Below are 21,588 nucleotides of genomic sequence, written 5' to 3'. Positions count from 1 at the left end.
TTGCACTATTTAATTTATTTTTATGTACTTATTGTAGTTTATGTTTTTTTTATTATGCTTTGCAATGTACTGCTGTCACAAAACGACGAATTTCACAACATATGCTTGTGATATTAAACCTGGTTCTAATTCTGATTCTGAAGAGGCCATTAAGCCCATGAGATTAGAACAAGGGAAGATGGCCTCAAGATTCGGGGGAATACATTCAAGGGGAATAGATTCAGGATGGAAATTAGGAGAAACGACTTTTTCTAGAGATTAGTGAATCTGTGGAATTATCTGCACATACAAGCTGTAGACATAACTTCATTAAATATATTTAAGATATAGTTAGATTTTTTTGCATAGCAGGGGAATTGAAGGTTCTGGGGAAAAGGCTGGTAGGTGGAGATGAGTCTATGGCCAGATCAGCCATAATCTTATTGAATGACGGAGCAGGCACTATGGGCCAGATAGTCTACTCCTGCTCCCATTTCTTATGATTTTAGATTGCTATTGCTTAGTTCAGTAGTTCCCAAAGTGGGCAGTATCACTGGCAATCTTGGGGGTGGTGGAAGTTTCTAAGGGAGCAATAAAAATGAAGGAGGAAGTGTAAACAGTATAGTGTCTTCAGTAGCTTGAAATAGATTTGAATAACTTTTGCAAGTATTTGTCACTCCTTTGAATTTGCATTTCCTATTTTCTTTCACTGAGCATTGTAAACCAAAATCCTTTATAGTTTTTAAGTAATGGCCCAAAAGGGAGAGTGGGGTAACCTGGGAGCCAAGAAGTCAGTAACCCAAAAAAGTTTGAGAAACGCTAGCATAGTCCAATACTATCAATTCTATTCCTTCGCTTTACCTTCTAATCTATCCCCCCAATGTACCCATTTGATCTCTCTGCCACCCACATACGCTCAAAGCAATTCACAGAATCCAATTAGTCAACCTGCAGGTTGGAGTATGGGAGGAAACCAGAACATCTGGGAGAAACCAATACAGTTATGGAGGGAACATTCCAACACGTTAAAGGCAGCACAATAGGTGAAGATCAAACCCAGACCACTGTCAAAAAGATAATTTAATATAAAATAGTTGGATCAAAGGGAAAGAGCAGTGAAGTGGGGTCAAGAATATTGGGCTTCTATAATACAAAGAGGATGTAGAAATAGAAGGAGCAGTAAGCATTTGGTTCTCATCCCTTCTCAACATTCAATAAGAATTATTTCCATTCCACACTTCTTTCCCATTTTCCTGTGTATTTTAAATCTCCTAGTTGATTGAAATCAACAATTGAGTACATGCTGCCCTCTAGAGGAGACAGTTTAATAAATTTACTTTGTCCTGTAAGACTGCTTCAGACAGTTGGCCCTCCTTATCTGCAAGGGATTGGTTCCAGGACACCCTGCAGATACCAAAATTCACAGATGCTCAAGTCCGTTTTATAAAGTGGTGTAATATTTGCATATAACCTATGCACATCATCCCATATACATTAAATCATCTCTAGATTTCTTATAATACCTAATACAATGTAAATGCTATGTAAATAGTTGTTATACTGTAGTGTTTAGGGAACATTGACAAGAAAAAAACTGTACTAAACATGTTCCACTCGCTCACAACAGAAGCAGTGAACGAACGAGACGCAAGGCGAACAATGATCAAACAACGAGTAAATTTTTAATCATCTCTAGATTACAGAACTTATAACACCTAATACAATGGAACTGCAATGTAAATAGTTGTTACACTGTCTTACTGACAAGAAAAAAAGACTGTGCATGTTCCTCCCGCTAACAACACAAGCAGCGAACGAACGAGACGCAAGGCGAACAATTATCAAACAAGGAGTAAAACTTGTAATACCTGTACAGTAGTTGTTACACTGTCTTGTTTAGGGAATAAGGATGCTTTGGAGGAGGCTCAATAATACTGAAGTCAGGAGCTGTGGAGGCTGAGGATCTTCAAGCGTTGAACATCGAGACTTCAGAATTACAGATGCTTTAGTTAGAAACATTGTTATAGGAAGCTGTCTCTTTTTCTTTGCATCATCAAACAAATCTTGCAGTGGTTGCAGGCATGTTGTTATCCCTCGGGTGACACGGAGGCTTCGTTCCATCGAAGGATTATAGTCGAGGATCATATCCTTTAACACTTGTGCCTGGTGAAAAACTGCTGCAAATTTTTCAACTATCCAAATTGATGGCTCTGACTCCTCTAAATCTTCTTCGTCATCATCATCATCTCCTGTGGAGGCTTTCAGCAGATCTTCGAGTTCCTTGTTGGTAAGGGTTTTCTCTATGCTCTTCTATGTGTTCCTCGACGTCATCCTCGGTCATGTCAGAGAAGCCTTCCCCGCCAACTTCCTTTGCAACATTCAGGATATCCCTGACTTCTGCATCAATAGTGGGGAAGCCCCTGAAATCATTGACTACCTCACTCCATAGTGGGTTCCAACATGCATTGACTGTCTCGAGCTTTATGGCGTCGACAGCCTCTGCAATAAGCACAATTGCATCTGCAATTGTGAATTTCTTCCATAAATCCATGATGCTGCAGTCAGGGCTAGCATCAAGGCAGCATGAATCTTCCCGAAATTGAGGCGGGTGTAAGTCACCTTAATGTACTTGATGATGCCTTGACCAAGTGGCTGAAGCAGTGACATGGTGTTAGGAGGCAGGAACATCGTTGGCGAAGCAGAGAGATCGGGGATGGCCGGACGCGTTGTCAATTATGAGGAGAGCCTTGAATTGCAGCCCCTTCTCTTTGAGGTATTTCTTGACTTCAGGAATGAAGCACTGGTGGAACAATTCCGAGAACAAGATTGCTGTTACCCAAGCCTTCTTGTTGTGTTGCCAGGCAATTTTTGTTTTTGTTCTTAAGTGCCCGGGAGTTGTTTGCTTGGTAGACGAGTCCTGGTTTGATCATGTGACTGACTGCATTGCCACACAACACCAGAGTAAGGCGATCTTTCCAGGCCTTGAACCCCGGGGCCTGCTGGGCACTCTTATGAACATAGGTACGATTGGGCATCTTCTTCCAGAATAAGCCCGTTTCATCACAGTTGAAGACTTGCTCTGGAAGGTAGCCTTTCTCTTCTATGAGATTCTTCCGCTCCTCTGGGAATGCTGCTGCGGCCTTGGCATTAGCTGATGCCGATTCTCCCGTGATCCTTACGTTCTTGAGGCTGTAGCGCTTTACATAGCCAGCCAGCCATCCCTTACTAGCATTAAACTCTTTTCTCTCACTCTCATCAACCCCGTCACAGTAGTGCTCATAGAGACTAAGAGCTTTTTCACGTATAATTTGGCCATCGACAGGGATATGCTTCTGTGACATGTCCTCTAGCCATACACTTAATGATTTCTCAGTCTTCGCAAGCACTTTATCATGAACCAGAGAGACTACTTTTGTTGCTGTGAAGGCAGCACTTACACTTCCACAAATTTCAGCTTCTTTCTGCTTTATTGTGCGAATGCTCGATTCATTCTTACCGGCCTTACGGCCCACTTCGGAAAGCAACATGCCACTTTTCAAAACATCTAATATTTCTACTTTCTCAGCGAGAGATAGCACTTTACGCTCCTCCTTAGCCTTTGAGGAATTGCTTTGACCACCTAATTGCTTTTTTAGGAGACATTTTTTCACAGGAGCAAAGTAGCGCATGGACGAGACGCGATGCGAATAATGCTGAAATGAGTGATGGAAGAGCACTTCCGGGTTTTCTCGATTCGCGGTTGGTTGAATTCGCACATGCAGAATTCGCAGATAAGGAGGGCCAACTGTATTTATTTGAAGTAACAAACATGCCTTTCCATTCCAGCAAGCCCATGCTGCGCTATTACACCCATATGACCAGTTAACCTACTAGCCCGTATGTCTTTGAAATGTGGGAGGAAGCTGAAGCATCTGGAAGAAACCCACAGTTTCACAGGGAGAAGGTACAGGCTCCTTACAGTCAGTGGTGGGAACTGAACCCTAGTCATTGGTGCTGTTATATAGTAGCATTAATTTAATAGCTGGGCCACAGTGCCACATGCAACTATTTCTAGATTCCTTAACCAGCCAACACAATTTCTTAGTGTCTCATTTGAGCCTTTTTTATGGGATGATATACTGTCATTTAATGAGATTCTTCTCAATATAAACCAGTTGTGTTTCATGAACACTTGGTTTACCCCATGAACAACTTTGCATATTTATGCTGTGCAGTCTCCAGTTGTATTCTCTGTCAGCAGAAATATGGTCTCTGAACCTTAGTGATAATTTAACCAAGGCAATAAAACAATGTAGTATGACTTTAAAAAACTGTTCCAAGAAGACCAATATGACAACATTGTCATGGGTTGTTATAACAACAGTAAGAATACTTTTCTTTTTCTAAAAGCTACCTACAATGAATATGATTAGGCTCTGTACTTTGCTGTAATTTCCAAATGTAAAGGGAAAGCACATAAAGCAACGGCCTTTTTCAGTGTTATGTGCAAATGGATCTAGGGGTTGAGGCTCATAGTTCCATATAAGTGGCTGCATAGGATGATAAGGTGAAAAAGAAGGCATATGGCTTGTTTGCATTTATTATTCAAGGCACTGAGTTCAGGAGTTGGGAAGTTATGGCTCAGAATAGTGGTCACCAACCTTTTTAAATCCAAGATCCCCTACCTCAGCCTTAGTGAAAGGCAAGATCGACCTACTAAATCGTTTAGAGAAAAAACAGTTCAGAATTTACTTCCAACTTGAGACCTTTTATTTGGGCTAATTGTATTTTAATTACATAAGATGTTTTTGTCGAACTTTCAAATTAATTCAACCAAGAAAACACTGTAAACTAGCATATCAAACAGGCCATAGCGGCATCAAGCTCATCCAATAACGCCTTGAATAAGCGGTGCTGAAGCGCTTTTGCTCGAATCAAGTTTATCAGTTTGGCCACCAGTGTCATTACATGAGAAAAGCCCACGACCTTCCCAGCCAAGGCCTGCTGATGAATCACACAGTGATAATCCAGGAAGTTAAGAAAATCAGGGTCATTATGGCACAGTGATATACAACCAATGCGCACACCGCACATTGCTGGGGCCTCAGTAGTAATTGCCGCCAGTTTATGAATGGGGATGTCGTTTTCACGGACATTTTTTTAAAAACTCATTGTAAATATCCTCACCTCTCGTTCTCTCCTTTAAGTGCAAAAGAGTGAGGAAAACCTCCTTTATTGTAAAATCCCGGAAAGCCATTCTGACAAATCAACAAACGGAGCTGTTTGCATTACATCCAGGGAGTTCATCGAACTGTCCTGAGAAATATTCACAGAGTGACAAGTCTTTTAACACTTGTCGTTCCACGTGCTCTGAGCCTTCAACCCCGATTTCAGCTCCTCAACTTTCCTGGTATTGGTAAACTGTTACTGAGACACTAGTATAAGTTTCAGGGGTACGCAAGCTAATGACACCATTGTTTTTGTTTCCCATTTCTTTATATTTGGGGAATGTTGGAATTTAAATGTAGTAATGTGAGCATTATAAAGATAAATTAATACAAATTAGGATCATGGTAAAGCTGTTTGTAAAGAGATTGCTTCCGGGATTGCGGGGTTTTCCTTCCAGTCTTTTCTGCCCAGTGCACATTAGTGAAAACCTCTGTATGCGAATATCATTTTACCGTCCTAGATAAAGTTGTTCCTTTTGGGCATGAAGTTGTCGAGTGGTCCTTTTTCAAAGTAGAAGTTACTACATATTTGCATCAAAAGGTTTATCAGGCATATAACATATTTGTGTATTCATTTTTCATCTTTCTCGGGATCTACTGGGAAAGTCTCAAAGATCGACCGGATGATCGCAATCGACTGGTTGGCAACCACTAGTGTAGAGGGATCTTGGGGTCCGAGTCCATAGGATACTCAAAGCTGCTGTGCAGGTTGACTGTGTGATTAAGAAGGCATACGGTGCATTGGCCTTCATCAACCATAGGATTGAGTTCAAGAGCCGAGAGGTAATGTTACAGCTATATAGGACCCTGGTCAGACTCCACTTGGAGTACCGTGCTCAGTTTTGGTCACCTCAGTACAGGAAGGATGTGGAAACTATAGAAAAGGTGCAGAGGAGATTTACAAGGATGTTACCTGGATTGGGGAGCATGCCTTATGGGAATAGGTTGAGTGAATCTGGCTTTCTCTCCTTGGAGCGGTGGAGGACGAGAGCTGTCCTGATAGAGGTGTATAAGATGATGAGAGACATTGTCCATGTGGATAGTCAGAGGCTTTTTCTCAGAGCTGAAATGACTAGCACAAGAGGGCACAGTTTTAAGGTGTTTGGAAGTAGGTACAGAGGGGATATGAGGGTTAAGTTTTTTTACGCAGAGAGTAGTGAGTGCACGGAATGGGCTGCCAGCTATGTTGGTGGAGGTGGATATGATAGGGTCTTTTAAGAGACTTTTGGATAGGTACATGGAGCTTAGAAAAATAGAAGGCTATGGGTAACCCTAGTAATTTCTAAAGTACGTGTTCGGCACAGCATTGTGGGCCGAAAGGTCTGTATTGTGCTGTAGGTTTTCTGTTTCTATGTTTTTATAAAACTCTAGTTTGGGCGCATTTGGAGTATTTGATTCAGTTTCAGTCACCCCATTATAGGGAAGGATGTAAAGGTTTCAAAGAGGATGCAGAAGAGATTTAGCTAGATGCTATATGGTTTAGATTCAAGTACGTTTATTATCAAGGAATGAATAAATTATACAGCTTTGAGATTTCCTTGCTCACAGAGTGTCACAAAGCAAGAAACCCGAAAGAACTCAATTTGAAGAAAAACAAGAATAAAAATAAAACTAAAAGACCAACACTTGGTATGCAAGGGAAAGAAAAAAATACAAATCATGCAAACAGTTGAATTGTGTCTAGAAGGAGAAGTCAGACAAGTTTGGAATGTTTTCTCTGGAGTGGCAAAGGCTGAGGACAGTCCAAATAGAAGTTTGTACCATTATGAAAGGCATAGACAGAAAAGACAGCTGATATCGTTATCCTCTAACACCAGAGGGCATGCATGTAAAGTGAGAGGGACTGGAAGTTCAAAGGTGATGTGCAGGGCCGATTTTTTACATAGAAAGGGGTGAGTGCCTGGAATGTGCTGCCTAGGGTGGTAATAGAGGCAGGTACTATAGTGACATTTGAGAGGCCATATGTGAATGTGCAGAGAATGAAGGACTATAGACCTCGTGTAGGCAGAAGTGATTAGATTAATTAGCCTGGCACAAGATCGTGGCTTGAAGAACTTGACTCTATGCTGTGCTGTTCTATGTTCTAAGTACTGTTGTCTTGGCAGATGCAGGAATATGTATTTGATACATATATCAAATACAATTTGTTTATCTATACCCAACCACCACACATAACTTTGGGTGAAACTCTTCATCTTGACTGTACCCAGGTGTTCTTCATGCAGGTTTTCTAACATTCTGGTGTGCAGTTTAGAGGGAACCACAACATGAAATCCACATATTAACGTTCTTCGACGTACCAACAGTTGGTCTCATCTCACTGAGAACTCTGGAAACATCGGGTTACCATGCATGGTGATTTCATAGACTTTTGACCATGTCGGGCCATTCCTTGTTTCCCTTTGTATTTTGGAATTTGGCACAATATTACATGTCCAACTCTGATCTATGCCGCATCAGGAATGAAAAACCTGGCTTAATTTCCCCAGCCAAACCCAAGGTCATTTCCAGCACTTCACAACCACTCCTGCTGAACTCAGCATGAATCAAGAGCCAGTAATGTGCCAAAGAGAGATGGACAAACTCTGATTTCCCTCATGAATGAAAATCAGGGAAGTTTCCAACTACAGTCTGCACAGACTGGATGTCCGCTGCCAATCATTAAGGAAATGTGTTCAAAGTCAATACATTTTATTCTGCAGAACTGGAACTTAATACTCTGTAGACCATCTCATGCTGCTACAGATGTTGACTGTTTCTCTTCCCAGAATTCCTATTTATTCCAACAGCCCTGTCTTCAGCAGAGATGGAGATGGGCTACTTAGGTTCTTGATGGAATGGCTTAGACTTTAAAAAAAATAAAAAATTGTTATCTGGAGTTGCAGCATGATAGCAGGTGTTTCCAGCCTCGTGAGCCCTCACCACACAATAGTTCCATGTGACTAGTTAATCTACAACCCATTCACCTTTGGAATGTGGGAGGAAGCCAGTGCACCCAGAGGAAGCCCACACAGTCATAAGGAAAACACGCACACTTCTTGCAGATAGTGGTGTTCCCAACCACACTCTGTATGTTTGTAAAGTGTATGGTGGTGTCTCTGCGTCTGCAAGCATTTTGATGACACAGAATGCACAACTGTGTTTGCAGGGCATCATGCAAAATTGCCGCATTTGGTAATTCTTGGTCCATGAGCCTGGTCTCTCATTACTGGCAAAAGAGTGTAGTGAGTTCATAGATGTGAGGGGTTTTCTTTAACCATTTGCCCTCCTACTCTGTCACATTTTGGGGTTACAGAACATTCTGCGAGAAAGGAAGAACTGCCAGAGCTTATGGCCTGAAGCATATGCAGGTAGAGGTGCTGCAAAGGGATTTTGGGCACAAGCACAGTAATAGTGTATCCCAGAATACTCCTAGCTTTGAAATAGACAGATTTGAGCTCATCAGTCCCACCATGCCTGTCCCTTGCTGTCCTAACTTCACTCTTACTTGTCACGCCATTTTTCTTGTCGTCTCCCCTACCACCCATTATCCCACTGTGGTTTCCACCCCCACCACCTTGATTTAAACCTTTTCAATTATCACTAGCTAGCCTGTCAGTGTGGGTATTGTTTTGCCTCCAATTCAGATGCAGTCTGGCTTGTTTGTACTGATCCCACCTGCTCAATGATCCATAAATCTGAAGCACCAGCTCCTTAGGCTACGTCCACACTACACCTGATAAATCTGTAACCGAAGCTTTTTCTGTTCGTTTTTACCCTCCGTCCACACTAAAATGGCATTTTCGTCCCCCGAAATCAGAGCTTTTCAGAAACGCTCTTCAGGGTGTGTAATTTTGAAAACGCCACTTGGGCAGATCAGTGTGGTCAGGGTAACTGGAGAAATCTGAAAACGCTGTCATGACAGATGGTGACGGCAGCACGCCATTTCATTGTTTTCTTGAACGCAACCTAATCATTTCAGAACAGATGGCAATGAGACAGAAGCCAGAGGAGTTAGAAATGTACTCACCAAATACTTTGACCCATAACTTACTGAATAAATAAATATACTCACTTTGCCCTGTTTTCTGTCCTTGCTTGTATGAAGGTGGTTTACCTATTTATGCAAGTACTTCTCTGACAATAGATGTGTAACAGCCTAATGTAGCATTGTATGGAAATACAAGATAATATTGATGCAGACATGTTTTATACATTTAACAAGGGGCTTTATTAATACAACAGATTTTGTCAGTTTTTCAACGTTCGTCGTCAGCCGGGTCATATGGTCTGTGAACTCCCTGTCGGTTGCCTCCATATGCTCCAGTTTTTGTTTTTTTTTAGTTTTAAGTCCTCCTGCATGAGAGCCAACAGCAGCCCGTCGTTTAAGTTTTTCTAGTCTGTAACTGAACAAACGCGCACCGTCTTTCACAGTGAAATTCGACACAAAACATGTCGCTTGTTTTCGGTAGATGTGTCCTGCGCATGCGCAGTAGGAGGAGATTCGCCGAAATATCCGTTTCAATGTGGACAGAGATATTTTTAAAAACGCATAGTGTGGACACCTATCGTTTTTACGCAAAACCGGCGTTTTCAAAATTATCTGGCCTAGTGTGGATGTAGCCTTAGCCACATATTGAGCTGCACTATTTCTCACCTCATTAACACATTGTGTGGGTAGTAATCCTAAAATTGCAACTCTGCAAATCCCACTTTTAAACTTTCTACCTCCTAGCTAAAATCCGTTTGCAGGACCTCATCCCTGCTCTTGCCTATATTTCAGAGCGTGACCACTGGCTGCTCTCACTCCCTTCTCAGAATGTTGTTTACCCCCAGCATGAGGCAGAGAGTAGGAGGGCAAATGCCTGAAGAAAACTCTTCACTTTTATGCCCTCTATGAACTCGCTGCACTCTTTTTGCTAGTTATGAGGGACCAGGCTCATGGCCAAGAATTATCAAATGTGCACCCTTGGTGCAATTTTGCATGATGTCCTGCAATTGTGTCCACTCTTTCCATGGACAAAAATGTCATCACAAATGCTTATTCTGGACTTGAGAGATTCCTCCATACACTTTACAAGCCCGCAGAGGGTGGCTGGGATACTTGCTAGTATAACACATGTTGAGTGCTTTCTCTCCAGTATTATTCTGTTTAGGGCCCTTGAGGGGCAACATCTGCCTTATCAAGGCTCTTTCAATTTACTTGTTTCCCTGCAATGCATCTGCCCTGTAACTGTAACATTATATTCTGCATTCTGGTTTCCGTTTCTACTACTTACATATGGACCGATCTGCCTAGATGGCAAGCAAATCAGGCTTTTTACTGTACCTTGGTACTTGACAATAATAAACAAATTTCCAATTATCAGTTAGAGTAATCTGTTGAAAACTTAACTATTTTATCCAAATCCACTGATGTATGACTGTCTGAGTAAATGCATGATTGTTGTTAATCCTGCCCCAGTGACCCTCCGAATGAGTGAACACCTTCAGGAGAACGTGGAGTTATCGTGCTACAGTGTGATCTGTGGGTTAGCTAAAGGCAGTGAGGAACTGATGAGAGGAATTTGCACTGTTGATGTAAGGACGGTTAAGTCTACATAGCTCTTTTGCATATTTGAAAACATCAGGGACTTGAAAACTAAATGCAATATGGTTGAATGTGGCCAAGTTCTGTCACTTGTTGCTTGACACCGTCTTTGACTCTTGCAATGCAAACCAATTCCAGCATTCTCCAGTTTTTATTCTATGTACAAACGTTTGTAGTTAAGCAACTTATGCAACAGAATTTCCAGCGTGCGTGCAAAGAAAATAATTGCTGAGTGTCCCAGTTTTCTCTGTGTTACATCTTACAATCAGGAAGCCATTGCTAGTTATCAAAGATCTTCCAACACAATTTCTGAAATATCTTTCCCTTTCTTAACAACTGAAAGTAATAGTGCGGCTCTTTTCAGGACTATCCCACCATTGCTTTTGGAAAGCGGTGCACTCCAGTCCTCAGAGGCCTCCTGTATTATGATGAAAGTGAGCAGAAAATGATTCAATGTGATGGAGCTTCATGGAAGCCTTGGAACCCAACATATGAGGTATGATGGGGACTTGAAAATAATACCACCAGGAATAGAGAGACTTGGATTTAACTTTAGCCTACATCCAATTGTCTACTAGTTCATTTTAAGAAAATGGTTATAAGATCCACACTCTGGTTGTTCTGTAGAGCAAAACTTGGTGATTCATGTACAGTATATATTTTTCCTGGGGTATTGCCATTTCTTAAAATCATTTAGAGCAGGCATCTGTTCACATTTCCACAAACTGTTTGGAACTCTAACTGTCACTAACTTAATTCTAAATCAAATATGATCCTATAAGCTTACAAAGGGCTTTGAGGTGGTGCAAAGAAAAATTTATTTTCTCTTATTAATATGGTATTTTATGTGCAACTGTTAAATTATTATATATAGTAAGTTCAATTCCAAGCAGAACTTTAACTTTACTCTCTTCTTCATGTCTTACCATATCATTACCCACCTGGAAAAGCAGGACTGAATCTCCGGAATCCATTACATCAGTGTTGATTAATGGAGAAAACTGAAGTGAAGTAAATGATCTTTATAATTTGAGTAATTAAACTGAGCATTTTTCTTGAGAGCTTCTAAGAGAATTTTATAACCACAAATAGTAAATAGATTAATACTTCTGTTGCCAAAATCTGCATTGAGGTTGATGCACATTTTAAATATCAGGAGTGAATTATTCCCTGGGTTCCTGATAGTCCATTCAGTTGTGTAATAATTGATGGAGTTGGAACTCATGGTTTGCTTTCTGACTGTGAAGTGGAGTAGTTGCAGTGTGAAATTAGGTCTGAGATCACGTTAGGAACAGCGAGAAAAACATTGTGTACAGTTCTGGTCACTGAATTATAGGAGAGATGTCAACAAAAATAGAGAGGGTACAGAGGAGATTTACCAGAATGTTACCTGGGTTTTAGCACCTAAGTTACAGAGAAAGGTTGAACAAGTTAGGTCTTTATTCTTTGGAGCGTAGAAGGTTGAGGGGGGATTTGATAGGGGTATTTAAAATTATGAGGGAGATAGACAGAGTTGACGTGGATAGGCTTTTTCCATTGAGAGTAGGGAAGATTCAAACAAGAGGACATGAGTTGAGAGTTGGGGGACAAAAGTTTAGGGGTAACACGAGGGGGAATTTCTTTACTCAGAGAGTGGTAGCTGTGTGGAACGAGCTTCCAGTAGAAGTGGTAGAGGCAGGTTCGATTTTGTCTTTTAAAAAAAAAAATTGGATAAGTATATGGACAGGAAAGGAATGGAGGGTTATGGGCTGAGTACAGGTAGGTGGGACTAGGTGAGAGTAAGCGTTCGGCACAGACTAGAAAGGCCAAGATGGCCTGTTTCCGTGCTGTAATTGTTATATGGTTACTAGCAGACATTCAAGTCGGAGTTTAATCTGACAGTAACATCATTGATTGCAAGCAATGTGCTGATTTCACAATTAATTTTGCAGTTATTGGTCCTATCATGAGTGTCACTAATTCTCTCAGTTTTTACCCCCATTTTGCAGTGATTTTAACATTTCATATGGAAACAATCTGATTTTCACTTGCATAGGTACATGGATAGGGAAGTTTAAAGAGAGATATCGGCCCAATACCGGCAAATGGAACAGCTTAGATGTGTGGCTTGATTGGCATGGACTGGTTAACCTGAAGGTCCTGCTTCCATGCTGTATAATTCTACGGGATTTTGAGCTCTCACGCATCTCAATCACAAAAAATGTTCTCATCCTTTTCCCCAAAGGCCAGAAAATGTATCCAAACTCACACCAAACTGAAAGAAATGTCTTTTGAAAAGCTAGTTTTCATTTGACTATCAGCTTTGAGATAATGTTGGTCCCCTTGAGGTAAGAGGTCATCTCTTTTTCTCTTCACTTTGTCTCCCAAGACCCCTACTTTTATGTCAGGAAATCTATGTTACCTGTTCCTCTCAGGATACGCTATCTCCATGTAGCTACTGAAGCCTCTGAAATCATTTTCCATTTACCGCATTCACTTTCAAATGGCTCAATTAGAGCTATTTAGGTTGATTAGTGATAGCTTGCTTACAAGTTATCATTCTTCTGAATGATTCCAACAGTGTAATCAGTATGTACTGGGTTTTGCTACACATTACAAACCACCTTTCCAGCTTTATCCAGTTTAGTTCCCCAACTTCGTGCAGTCAATATTTTATTATATATTATTATATGTTTATTTTATTATAAGAATTATATTGTAAATTTGCAATAGATTTGAAATATAAGGAGCAAGTTTGACAGAGTGATATTAGAATACAAGGTGTGGATCCTTCTTTTACAATAAGTTGAATATTTAAGAGCAATCTTTACTTTCAGGAGCGAGATGCCAAACAGTGTCCCTTTGGTTGGACTTTGCACAACAATCACTGCTACTATCTGAATACCCAGCACAAGGCAACCTGGACTGCAGCAGCTCGAGCTTGCAAGGAGATGTGAGACTTAATGTGTTACCTTGACTAATTTAGTTGCAGTAGCTTAAGAACATATGACATAGGAGTGAAGTTAAGCCATTCAGCCTATTTTGTCTACTCCATCATTCAATCATGGCTTATTTATATTCCCTTTCAAACCCACTCTCCTGCTTAATCCTGTAACCTTTGATGTTCTTACTAATCAAGAGGCCATCATCCTCCACTTTAAGTATACCCAGTGACTTGGTTTCCACAAACATCTGTGGCAATGAATTTCACAGATTCACCACTCTCTGGCGGAAGAAATTTCTCCTCATCTCTGTTATAAAAAGGATTTTGTTCTATTGTAAGGCTATGCCCTCTGTTCCAACACTCTCCCACTATTGGAAACATCCTCCCTACATCCAGTCTATCTAGGCCTTTCAATATTTGGTAGATGTCTTAATAATAATATTCATGAGATAATAGGACCAGCTGGAATTATTCATACAGGTCTCTCAAAAATAGATCTTTTACTCACTGCCTGCAACTCGTCATGACAGTTTATCTGGGAAATGTAGTCCACCATGTCAGAAACACTTTGTATTTGTTAAGCAATGAAAATGTGTTTGCATGAAAATATATTTTATCATTCCAAGTGTCTCCTGCAATAGCAATGGAAGACATTGCAAATGAACATAGCAGCAAAACTGTTATTGCAAAAAGTCATCTCATTAAATAAAAACTTAAAGCATAGTTAATATCCACTTTGAATCCAAGTCTTAAAGTCCTACTTTGAACAGGCACCATGGCAACCTTGTGAGTGTCATCTCCAAACAGGACATGGAGTGGTTGTGGGATTTCAGTGGAAGACGACCTTTTTGGATTGGTACGTAAACACCTCGCCTTGTTCTGTTGTTAATGTTTGGTTGATAGTATGTGCTAATTTTCTAAATTCCTGAGTCCATATTTGCTCTTCAGCAGCTGAGATAAGAAGCTCTATGATTGTACCTGAAACAGTCTAGTGGGCTCTAATGCTGGAGTATCTGAGCCACAGTGACATTTCAGTGGTTACGCATTTTTAGGCAACCCTCTATTTCTAACCTCTGCCCTAATTAGTTAAAATAAACGAATTAACGGAGCAAGAGAGAGCTCCAGGGAAACAATGATATGATGGTCAATGAGACAACATTGATATTTTTCCTAATATTATATAACTCTAATTTTTATTTTTGATAATAATTAACCCCGAAATTTCCACAGGGATTCTTCTTTGTTGCCCCTGAAGTTATAACATGGCTAACATTCTCTATGAGTAACATGGTACTGTGCTTGTTCTGATAGGCCACTAGGTTTCCATCCAGCAACGTAGCATGTACAGAGCTACATCAGTTGTGCTCTTCATTGCCCTGATATTTATAAAGAGCAGGGAAGGTGTGAGTAGAACCAAAAGCAGATGAGGACGTGGAATCACACAAACGTCCTGCTGATTTAGCAGTAGGATCTCATCATCATTACCTTGTTCTGTTTTGCAGTTCCAGTTACCTCAATTGGATAAACTGGGCAAAATTGGAGGTATGCTGGCATAGCACTCAGAATCGGGAGAAAAGCTAATGAAAGCTCAGGGTTAAGGATGAGAATGGAGTTACCATTGTGATCATGAGAAGTGAGCTGACTGGAGATTGACCTTAAGGAAGGTCGAGCATGACTTCGAATGAAGAGGATGGGCTGAACACAGATTGGGGCGTGAAAAGCATGGGCTATACTGGGGCAATGGTTAACTTAGATGATAGGAGAAAAACAAGAGACAGAACAGGGGGTTAGGGATCATGGATAATGAGTATGTGTCGAGTAGGGAGAGGCAGGAGGCAAGCTAAAAACTTCACAAGAGAGCCAGATGGCAGCACTGCTGTTGCTCCTGGCCCTCAAGGAGTAGTTTGCTGTTGGATTGCCTTAGGCCTGGGAATCCAACAGGCCAGCTGTTTAGTTAGTTCAGAACTAACAACTTGATTAAATTAAATATTTTTAAATGCATGTCCTATCTCTCCAAGAGTTAAATGATGCACTGCCTGCTGATATAAAAGTGGCAGTAGGCCCATAGGCATCGGATTGGGATAGCACTTACACTTCTTGTTGGTTTAATCCATATCCCAGCTATTTAGGAGTGTTAATAGTCAGTACCAGGTGTCTCCCTGTCCAATCATTGCCGTGAAATGTCATTATACCCCATTAGGCATCTGTGACAGCATTGTGCACATTGCATTTTTGTATAAGGTTTCCATTTGACTTTATAGTAGGTCATTGCTCCAGCAGAAGGCAAATTAACTCTCTTTTGTGAGAATAATGACATGGTAATATAAAATTCTAGAAGCAGTTTATGAACTATTTATCTAGTTGACACTAATAGCCTACTTGATACTCACTCTTGTGTTTTATTTAATCTTCACAACTAATCAATAATTAACTGTCCTACTTAACCATCAGTTATCTGCACAACACAGATAAAATGCTGGAGGAAATCAGGAGGTCAGGCAGCATCCATGGAAATGAATAAACAGTTTGGCATTTCGGGCTGAGACCCTTCCTCGGGACTGGAAAGGCAGGGGGAAGATGCCAGAATAAAAAGGTGGGCGGAGGGGAAGGAAAACTAGCAGAAAGGTGATAGGTGAAACCAGGGATCTGGGAACGGTCAAGGGCTGAAAAAGAAGGAATCTGACAGAAGAGAGTGGACCATGGGAGAAGGGGAGAAAGGAGGGGCACTAGGTGAGTGAAGAGAAGAGGTAAGAGGCCACAATGGGAAATAGAAGAGGGAAGTGGGAGGGGAAAAATTACCGGAAGGAGAATTGATATTCATGCCATCAGGTTGGAGGCTATCTAGATGGAATATGAGGTGTTACTCCTCCACCCTGAGAGTGTCCTCATTGTGGTAGAAGAGGAGGCCATGGACCGACATATCAGAACAAGAATGGGGATAGGAATTGATTCCACTTTTGCCGGATGGGGTGGAGGTGCTTGACAAAATGGTCCCCCAAATTACATCAGGTCTCACCAATGTAGAAGAGGTTGCCTCAGGAGCAGCAGTTACAATAGATGACCCCAAGGTTGCCTCACCTGGCAGGACTGTTTGGGGCCATGAATGGAGGTAAGGGAGGAGGTGAATGTGCAGGTGTAGGATTTCTGTCACTTGCAGAGATATATGCCACAAGGGAGGTTAGTGGGGAGGGACAAATGGACAGGGGAATCATGAAGGGAGTGACTCCTGCGGAAAGTGGAGATTTTGGGGGGGGGGGGGGTGGGTGGTGGTCAGGGTGCATTTGGTGGTAGGATCCTGGTGAACATTCCAGATGTTGCAAAGAATGATATATTGGATGCAGAAGTTCATGAATTAGTAGGTGAGGACAAGAGGAACTCTATCCTTGTTAATGCAGTGGAAAGATGAGGTGAGTGTGGATGTCCATGCGGGTGAGACTAGCATCATTACTGGAGGAAGGGTAACCTCATTCATTGAAGAAGCAGGACTTTCTGATGTCCTGAAAAGGAAAATCTCATCCAGGAACACATGCAGTGGAGATGAAAAAACTGAGAGAAGGAAATAGCATTTTTACAGGAGACAGTACACAGTTTGTCTCCAGAGATGGAGACTGAGAGAGAGGAGAGATATGTAAAAAATGGAGCAAATGAATTTAAGTGCAGAGTGGTAGTTGGAAGCAAAGTTGGTGAAATTGAGAAGCTCAGCATGGGTGCATGAATTGGTACCAATGTAGTTGTCAATGTGACACAGGAAGAGTTGGGGAGCATTACCAGAGAAGGCTTGGAACATGGACTGTTCCACATAGCCAATGAAAAGGCAGGCAAAGCTGGGGCCCATGTGGGTGCCCATGGGAGAAGAAGGAGGAGAAATCATTGAGGGTGAGGACCAGTTCTGGCAATATGGTGGAGGGTGGTTCTGGAAGGGAACTGATTGTGTTTTTCATTGAGAAAGAAGTGAGACCTTTCAGCTCTTAATTGGCTGACATTAATCTGACGCTAATTTTCTTTCAGACAACATTAACTCAGCACCAACAGTCTTTATTAGCATGCTCTGCACTGTCATTTTACTGGATTCACAGTTAAATGGCTTTGAGCAATCCTTATAACATTCTCTTTCTTCATCAGTCTTGTTGAATACTCCCACCACGGTCAACCAGATATTGTATCTGACTTATAGAATGAACAATGTCATGACAAGTATAGGTTCCATTATTTCTCTGCTTTAACTGCTTCCTTATATCATACAAAGAGTTGCCCAGTCAATTTTCTTGCAAAAAATGTATTTCAGAAAACACTGATAAAAAAATTCAATGTGGTTATAATGTATCTTTCAACATAAACATTTCTCTCTTTATGTACGTGCATGTATTTTCATATTGTGATCCTGTTGTACAAGAGACTCGGGTTGTAAGAGAATACAAGACCAGTCCACTGTTTCAATAATGTTGTGGACAAGTTTCCATCCCACTATAGTATAATGATCCACATCCCTTGATTTTCTTAATATCCAGAATTCTATTAATTTATTTTTCAGTCCTTAAATATTGACATTTTCTCTTCCCATAGAATCTATCTGACTTGCTGTGTTTTTCCAGCATCTGCAGTTTTTTCCCCCTAATTTTCAGTTCACATGAATAACGTAAAAATGTTACAGCGCATAAGGAGGTAATCTGACTCCTTGCCAGGTCTTCTGCTTGGAGGTATATATAATGTGCCTGGCAACTTGCAGAAGGTAGACTGCTGCAAAAGGAGATTGCTTCAAGTTCCACCATGCACCTCAGACCTTTTATGTCACATAAATGTCTGGCTTTGGCCATCATAGCAACAAACACTTCAGTGAACTGAGAAATCTGTATGGAAACCGATTAAATGTTCTTGACAAGTAAATATACAGTGCCTCAATACATTCACTGCTGAAGTAGAAATTATTCAAAGCTTGAAGCAACAATTTTGATTAAAAACATTAAATAAGACTGGTAGCTGTTCATTCTTGTTAATTATTTTTGAACTTGTTAACTGATGGCTAAGTTGTTCAAATGATTCATTGTGCGTCAAAAACCTTTACGCATTCTTATTAACCCATATATAAATGTAAATATTTTTAAATTCTACGTTTATTGTTTATGCATTGAATAGAAGTTATTTGACTAGTATCCGTACAACTTGCATCCACTGAATGAATGAATTTCCTTCAAATTCTCAGGCCTCAGTGACAGAATCAGGCCAGGCAAATGGGATTGGGCCGGAGGAGAACAAGTGTTGTTCACAAATTGGAAGCGAGGTTCCCCTCCTGCATTGAGGAAGAAAGGAAAGAACTGTGTCCTGGTGAAGAGAAGAGGGAAGTGGCAGGTGAAAAATTGCAAGCGTGGAAAGCCACATTACTACGTATGCTCCATTCATTAATAAATTGATGGATATTCACGTTGAGGTCAACATGAACATATTGTAATCCTAGAGTATTTATTTACTAAATTTGGAAGTGCACCAATATACAGCATGTATATTTCTAACCACCATTCACCATGTCATGGATTTTTGAGTGAAATTGTGGCAGTACAGAACTGCAGTCAGATTATTCATTACTAATTGCATTATACCTCCCAGCAATAATTAGCATTATGAAGAGCAATAATGCTAATTGTGACATTTAGTGAGGGATTGCACTTGGCAGTGTTTAAATACATTCTCATTTAGAGAAGAGGAATGTCTAAAATATAGAACTATTCAGGACTATAACCTATGGAGTAGGGATACATTTGAGTGTGGCAAGTATTTGGACAGTTGATCAACAGTTTTAATAGCCCTCATTCATAAGTGAGGTCTATCCATTCCATAAGGGCCATGAAACTCAACGCGGTGATGGTGCTTTGATGGGGGGGTCTATATTTCTCAGTTCAACATCTCAGTGTGTAGACTCCAAACTCTGCAGAACCTGGTCACTGTGCTTGGGTGTCAGGCATAAGGGAAGGGCAATGACCAAAGTTATCTGTCAATAACATTGTCAATGGCAAAAACCATCTATCAACAAACAAAACATTGACTTTCCATTGCCACAGCCAGATTATCGAGGACACATTTCTCACAGTCCATCTACATGAAAGGAGACCCAATGGCTTTGCGTTCTCCACCCCCCACCCCGGTGATTATACTCACATCTAGAAAACAAAACTTCATTATTGGTGAAAAAAATTACTGGTTCTTATCACTGAACTTTGCAAACTCTCCTGTCACTAGTCATTGGAGTGTAATCCCATGTAAAAGGAGCCATTCAAAGGTGTATGCATTTTATGCACCACTGGGCGTGTTTATTACTTTTATGAGATGCTAGATCATTTTCTGTGAGAACAGAGACTTTTCATGATGGTATTGCTGCAAATTCTGTGATATACTGAGATTAGGTCACATGATCACATTTAATATTCAAATAGCCGATCCATTTCTTAATGACCTTCCAACATTGGGCACACAAGTGCTGATAGAGATTCCACCCCATCAGGAGCTGAGGTGAAACCAAAAACCTCTTGACGTAATCAATGGGACGGCTTTTACGATGAAGGAATATATTGTTTCAAAGCATCTGTTCAATGTGTCTCTGTTTGTGTGGGTAGCTCTCTTCCCTCTTCCAAGCAGAATGATTTTAATCTGTATACTTATGGCAAAGCCTCTTTAATTCTGTCAGTATTTTAACATTTCCTTTTCCTGCTATAAATAAAATTATAATGAGCCTTACAACATTTTTCTGTAGTTATGTACTATTTATTTAGAGATACAGTGCAGAACAGGCCCTTCAGCCCACTGATCCATTCCACCCAGCAACCCACCAATTTAACCCTTGCCTAATCACAGGACAATTTACAGTGATCAGTAAATCTACTAACCGGTACATCTTTGGACTGGGAAAATGAGTCACCCGGAAGAAACCCATGCGCACATAGAAAGGACATACAAACTTTCTTACAAGGGACGTTGGAATTGAACTCCGAACTCCACTGCCCCAAGCTCTAACGAACCACTACGCTACATCTGTGGGAAGAGAAACTGTTGCTGAGGTTGACAAAAGTCATCATTTATTAGTGGAGATTTAATTTACAGTAACAAAGTCAGCTAGTATTATTTATGGAGGTTCTATATAGTTAACTACCATTCGTTATTGATTTGCCCCAGAATCTGCTGTGTAAGGCATTGAAAATTTATGCAGGAGTGGGTGATATATGCTCTGGAGCTTGCTTTGTACTCAATAAATCATGGCTAATCTGTTCTCTCACTTTAGCTCGAGCTCAGCTCCTTGTTCAATTGCCATAAGTCATCATGGTTCAAAATGTTTACAAATTAGTCTACAGATCAATATTTGTTATTTTTAATTATCAGATTAAATCTCCACTACTAAAAATACTTACTGAATTGCAGAGCATACATAAGAGGCCAAATGGCCTACTCCTGTTTTTGTTTCTCACATAGACTGGAAAGAATGCACTTGAATACTAAAGAACATGGAGAAGTCCAGCGCCATTTTGGGGCAGGGCCTGTTCTGAGTTTGAAGCCCATTAAAAAAAATCAAAATGGAGATATTGTCACCAATAGCACACCTTTGGTAGGAATGTTACAGCAAATGAGGGTGATATCACAGCTTCCAAGACAGCACTGACACCTTTTGGCAATGATCCAAGTACTGCAGCGGAAACTCATTGTATAGTGAAACCCAAAGCTACGACAGCTCCGGATCCTACTACTCACACGTGCTTCTGACACAGCAGTCATCAGTTTGTTCTTCAGCAACAAACCACGATTGCACAGGATGGTGGCTGCAGATCTAGGAAGCACCCTTTGGCTGATCCGTTAGGTTGAATGTAACCCTCCTGGATGTGTTGTCGTTGCTTTTGATGTTTTATGTCAATCCAAGCTGTTGCTCAAAC

The 21,588-nt window shown here is 40.8% G+C and overlaps 1 protein-coding gene across 2 annotated transcripts in view; it reads left to right on the top strand.

Moving 5' to 3' along the window:
* The window catches only part of frem1a (Fras1 related extracellular matrix 1a), a 184,607-nt gene extending 164,198 nt beyond the window's left edge, over positions 1 to 20,409 (top strand). For both annotated transcript variants that reach the window (XM_073048443.1, XM_073048442.1), the window contains 4 exons: positions 11,120 to 11,251; positions 13,572 to 13,687; positions 14,449 to 14,534; positions 18,879 to 20,409. In XM_073048443.1, the coding sequence (XP_072904544.1) occupies positions 11,120 to 11,251; positions 13,572 to 13,687; positions 14,449 to 14,534; positions 18,879 to 19,078 (534 nt within the window). In that variant the 3' untranslated portion in view covers positions 19,079 to 20,409. The remainder of the gene's footprint in view (positions 1 to 11,119; positions 11,252 to 13,571; positions 13,688 to 14,448; positions 14,535 to 18,878) is intronic.
* Positions 20,410 to 21,588: the final 1,179 nt, after the last annotated feature.

This window comes from Hemitrygon akajei, chromosome 6 (genome assembly GCF_048418815.1).
Source record: "Hemitrygon akajei chromosome 6, sHemAka1.3, whole genome shotgun sequence".
Taxonomy (NCBI): Eukaryota; Metazoa; Chordata; class Chondrichthyes; order Myliobatiformes; family Dasyatidae; genus Hemitrygon; species Hemitrygon akajei.
This window is presented reverse-complemented; position numbering and strand designations above follow the sequence as displayed.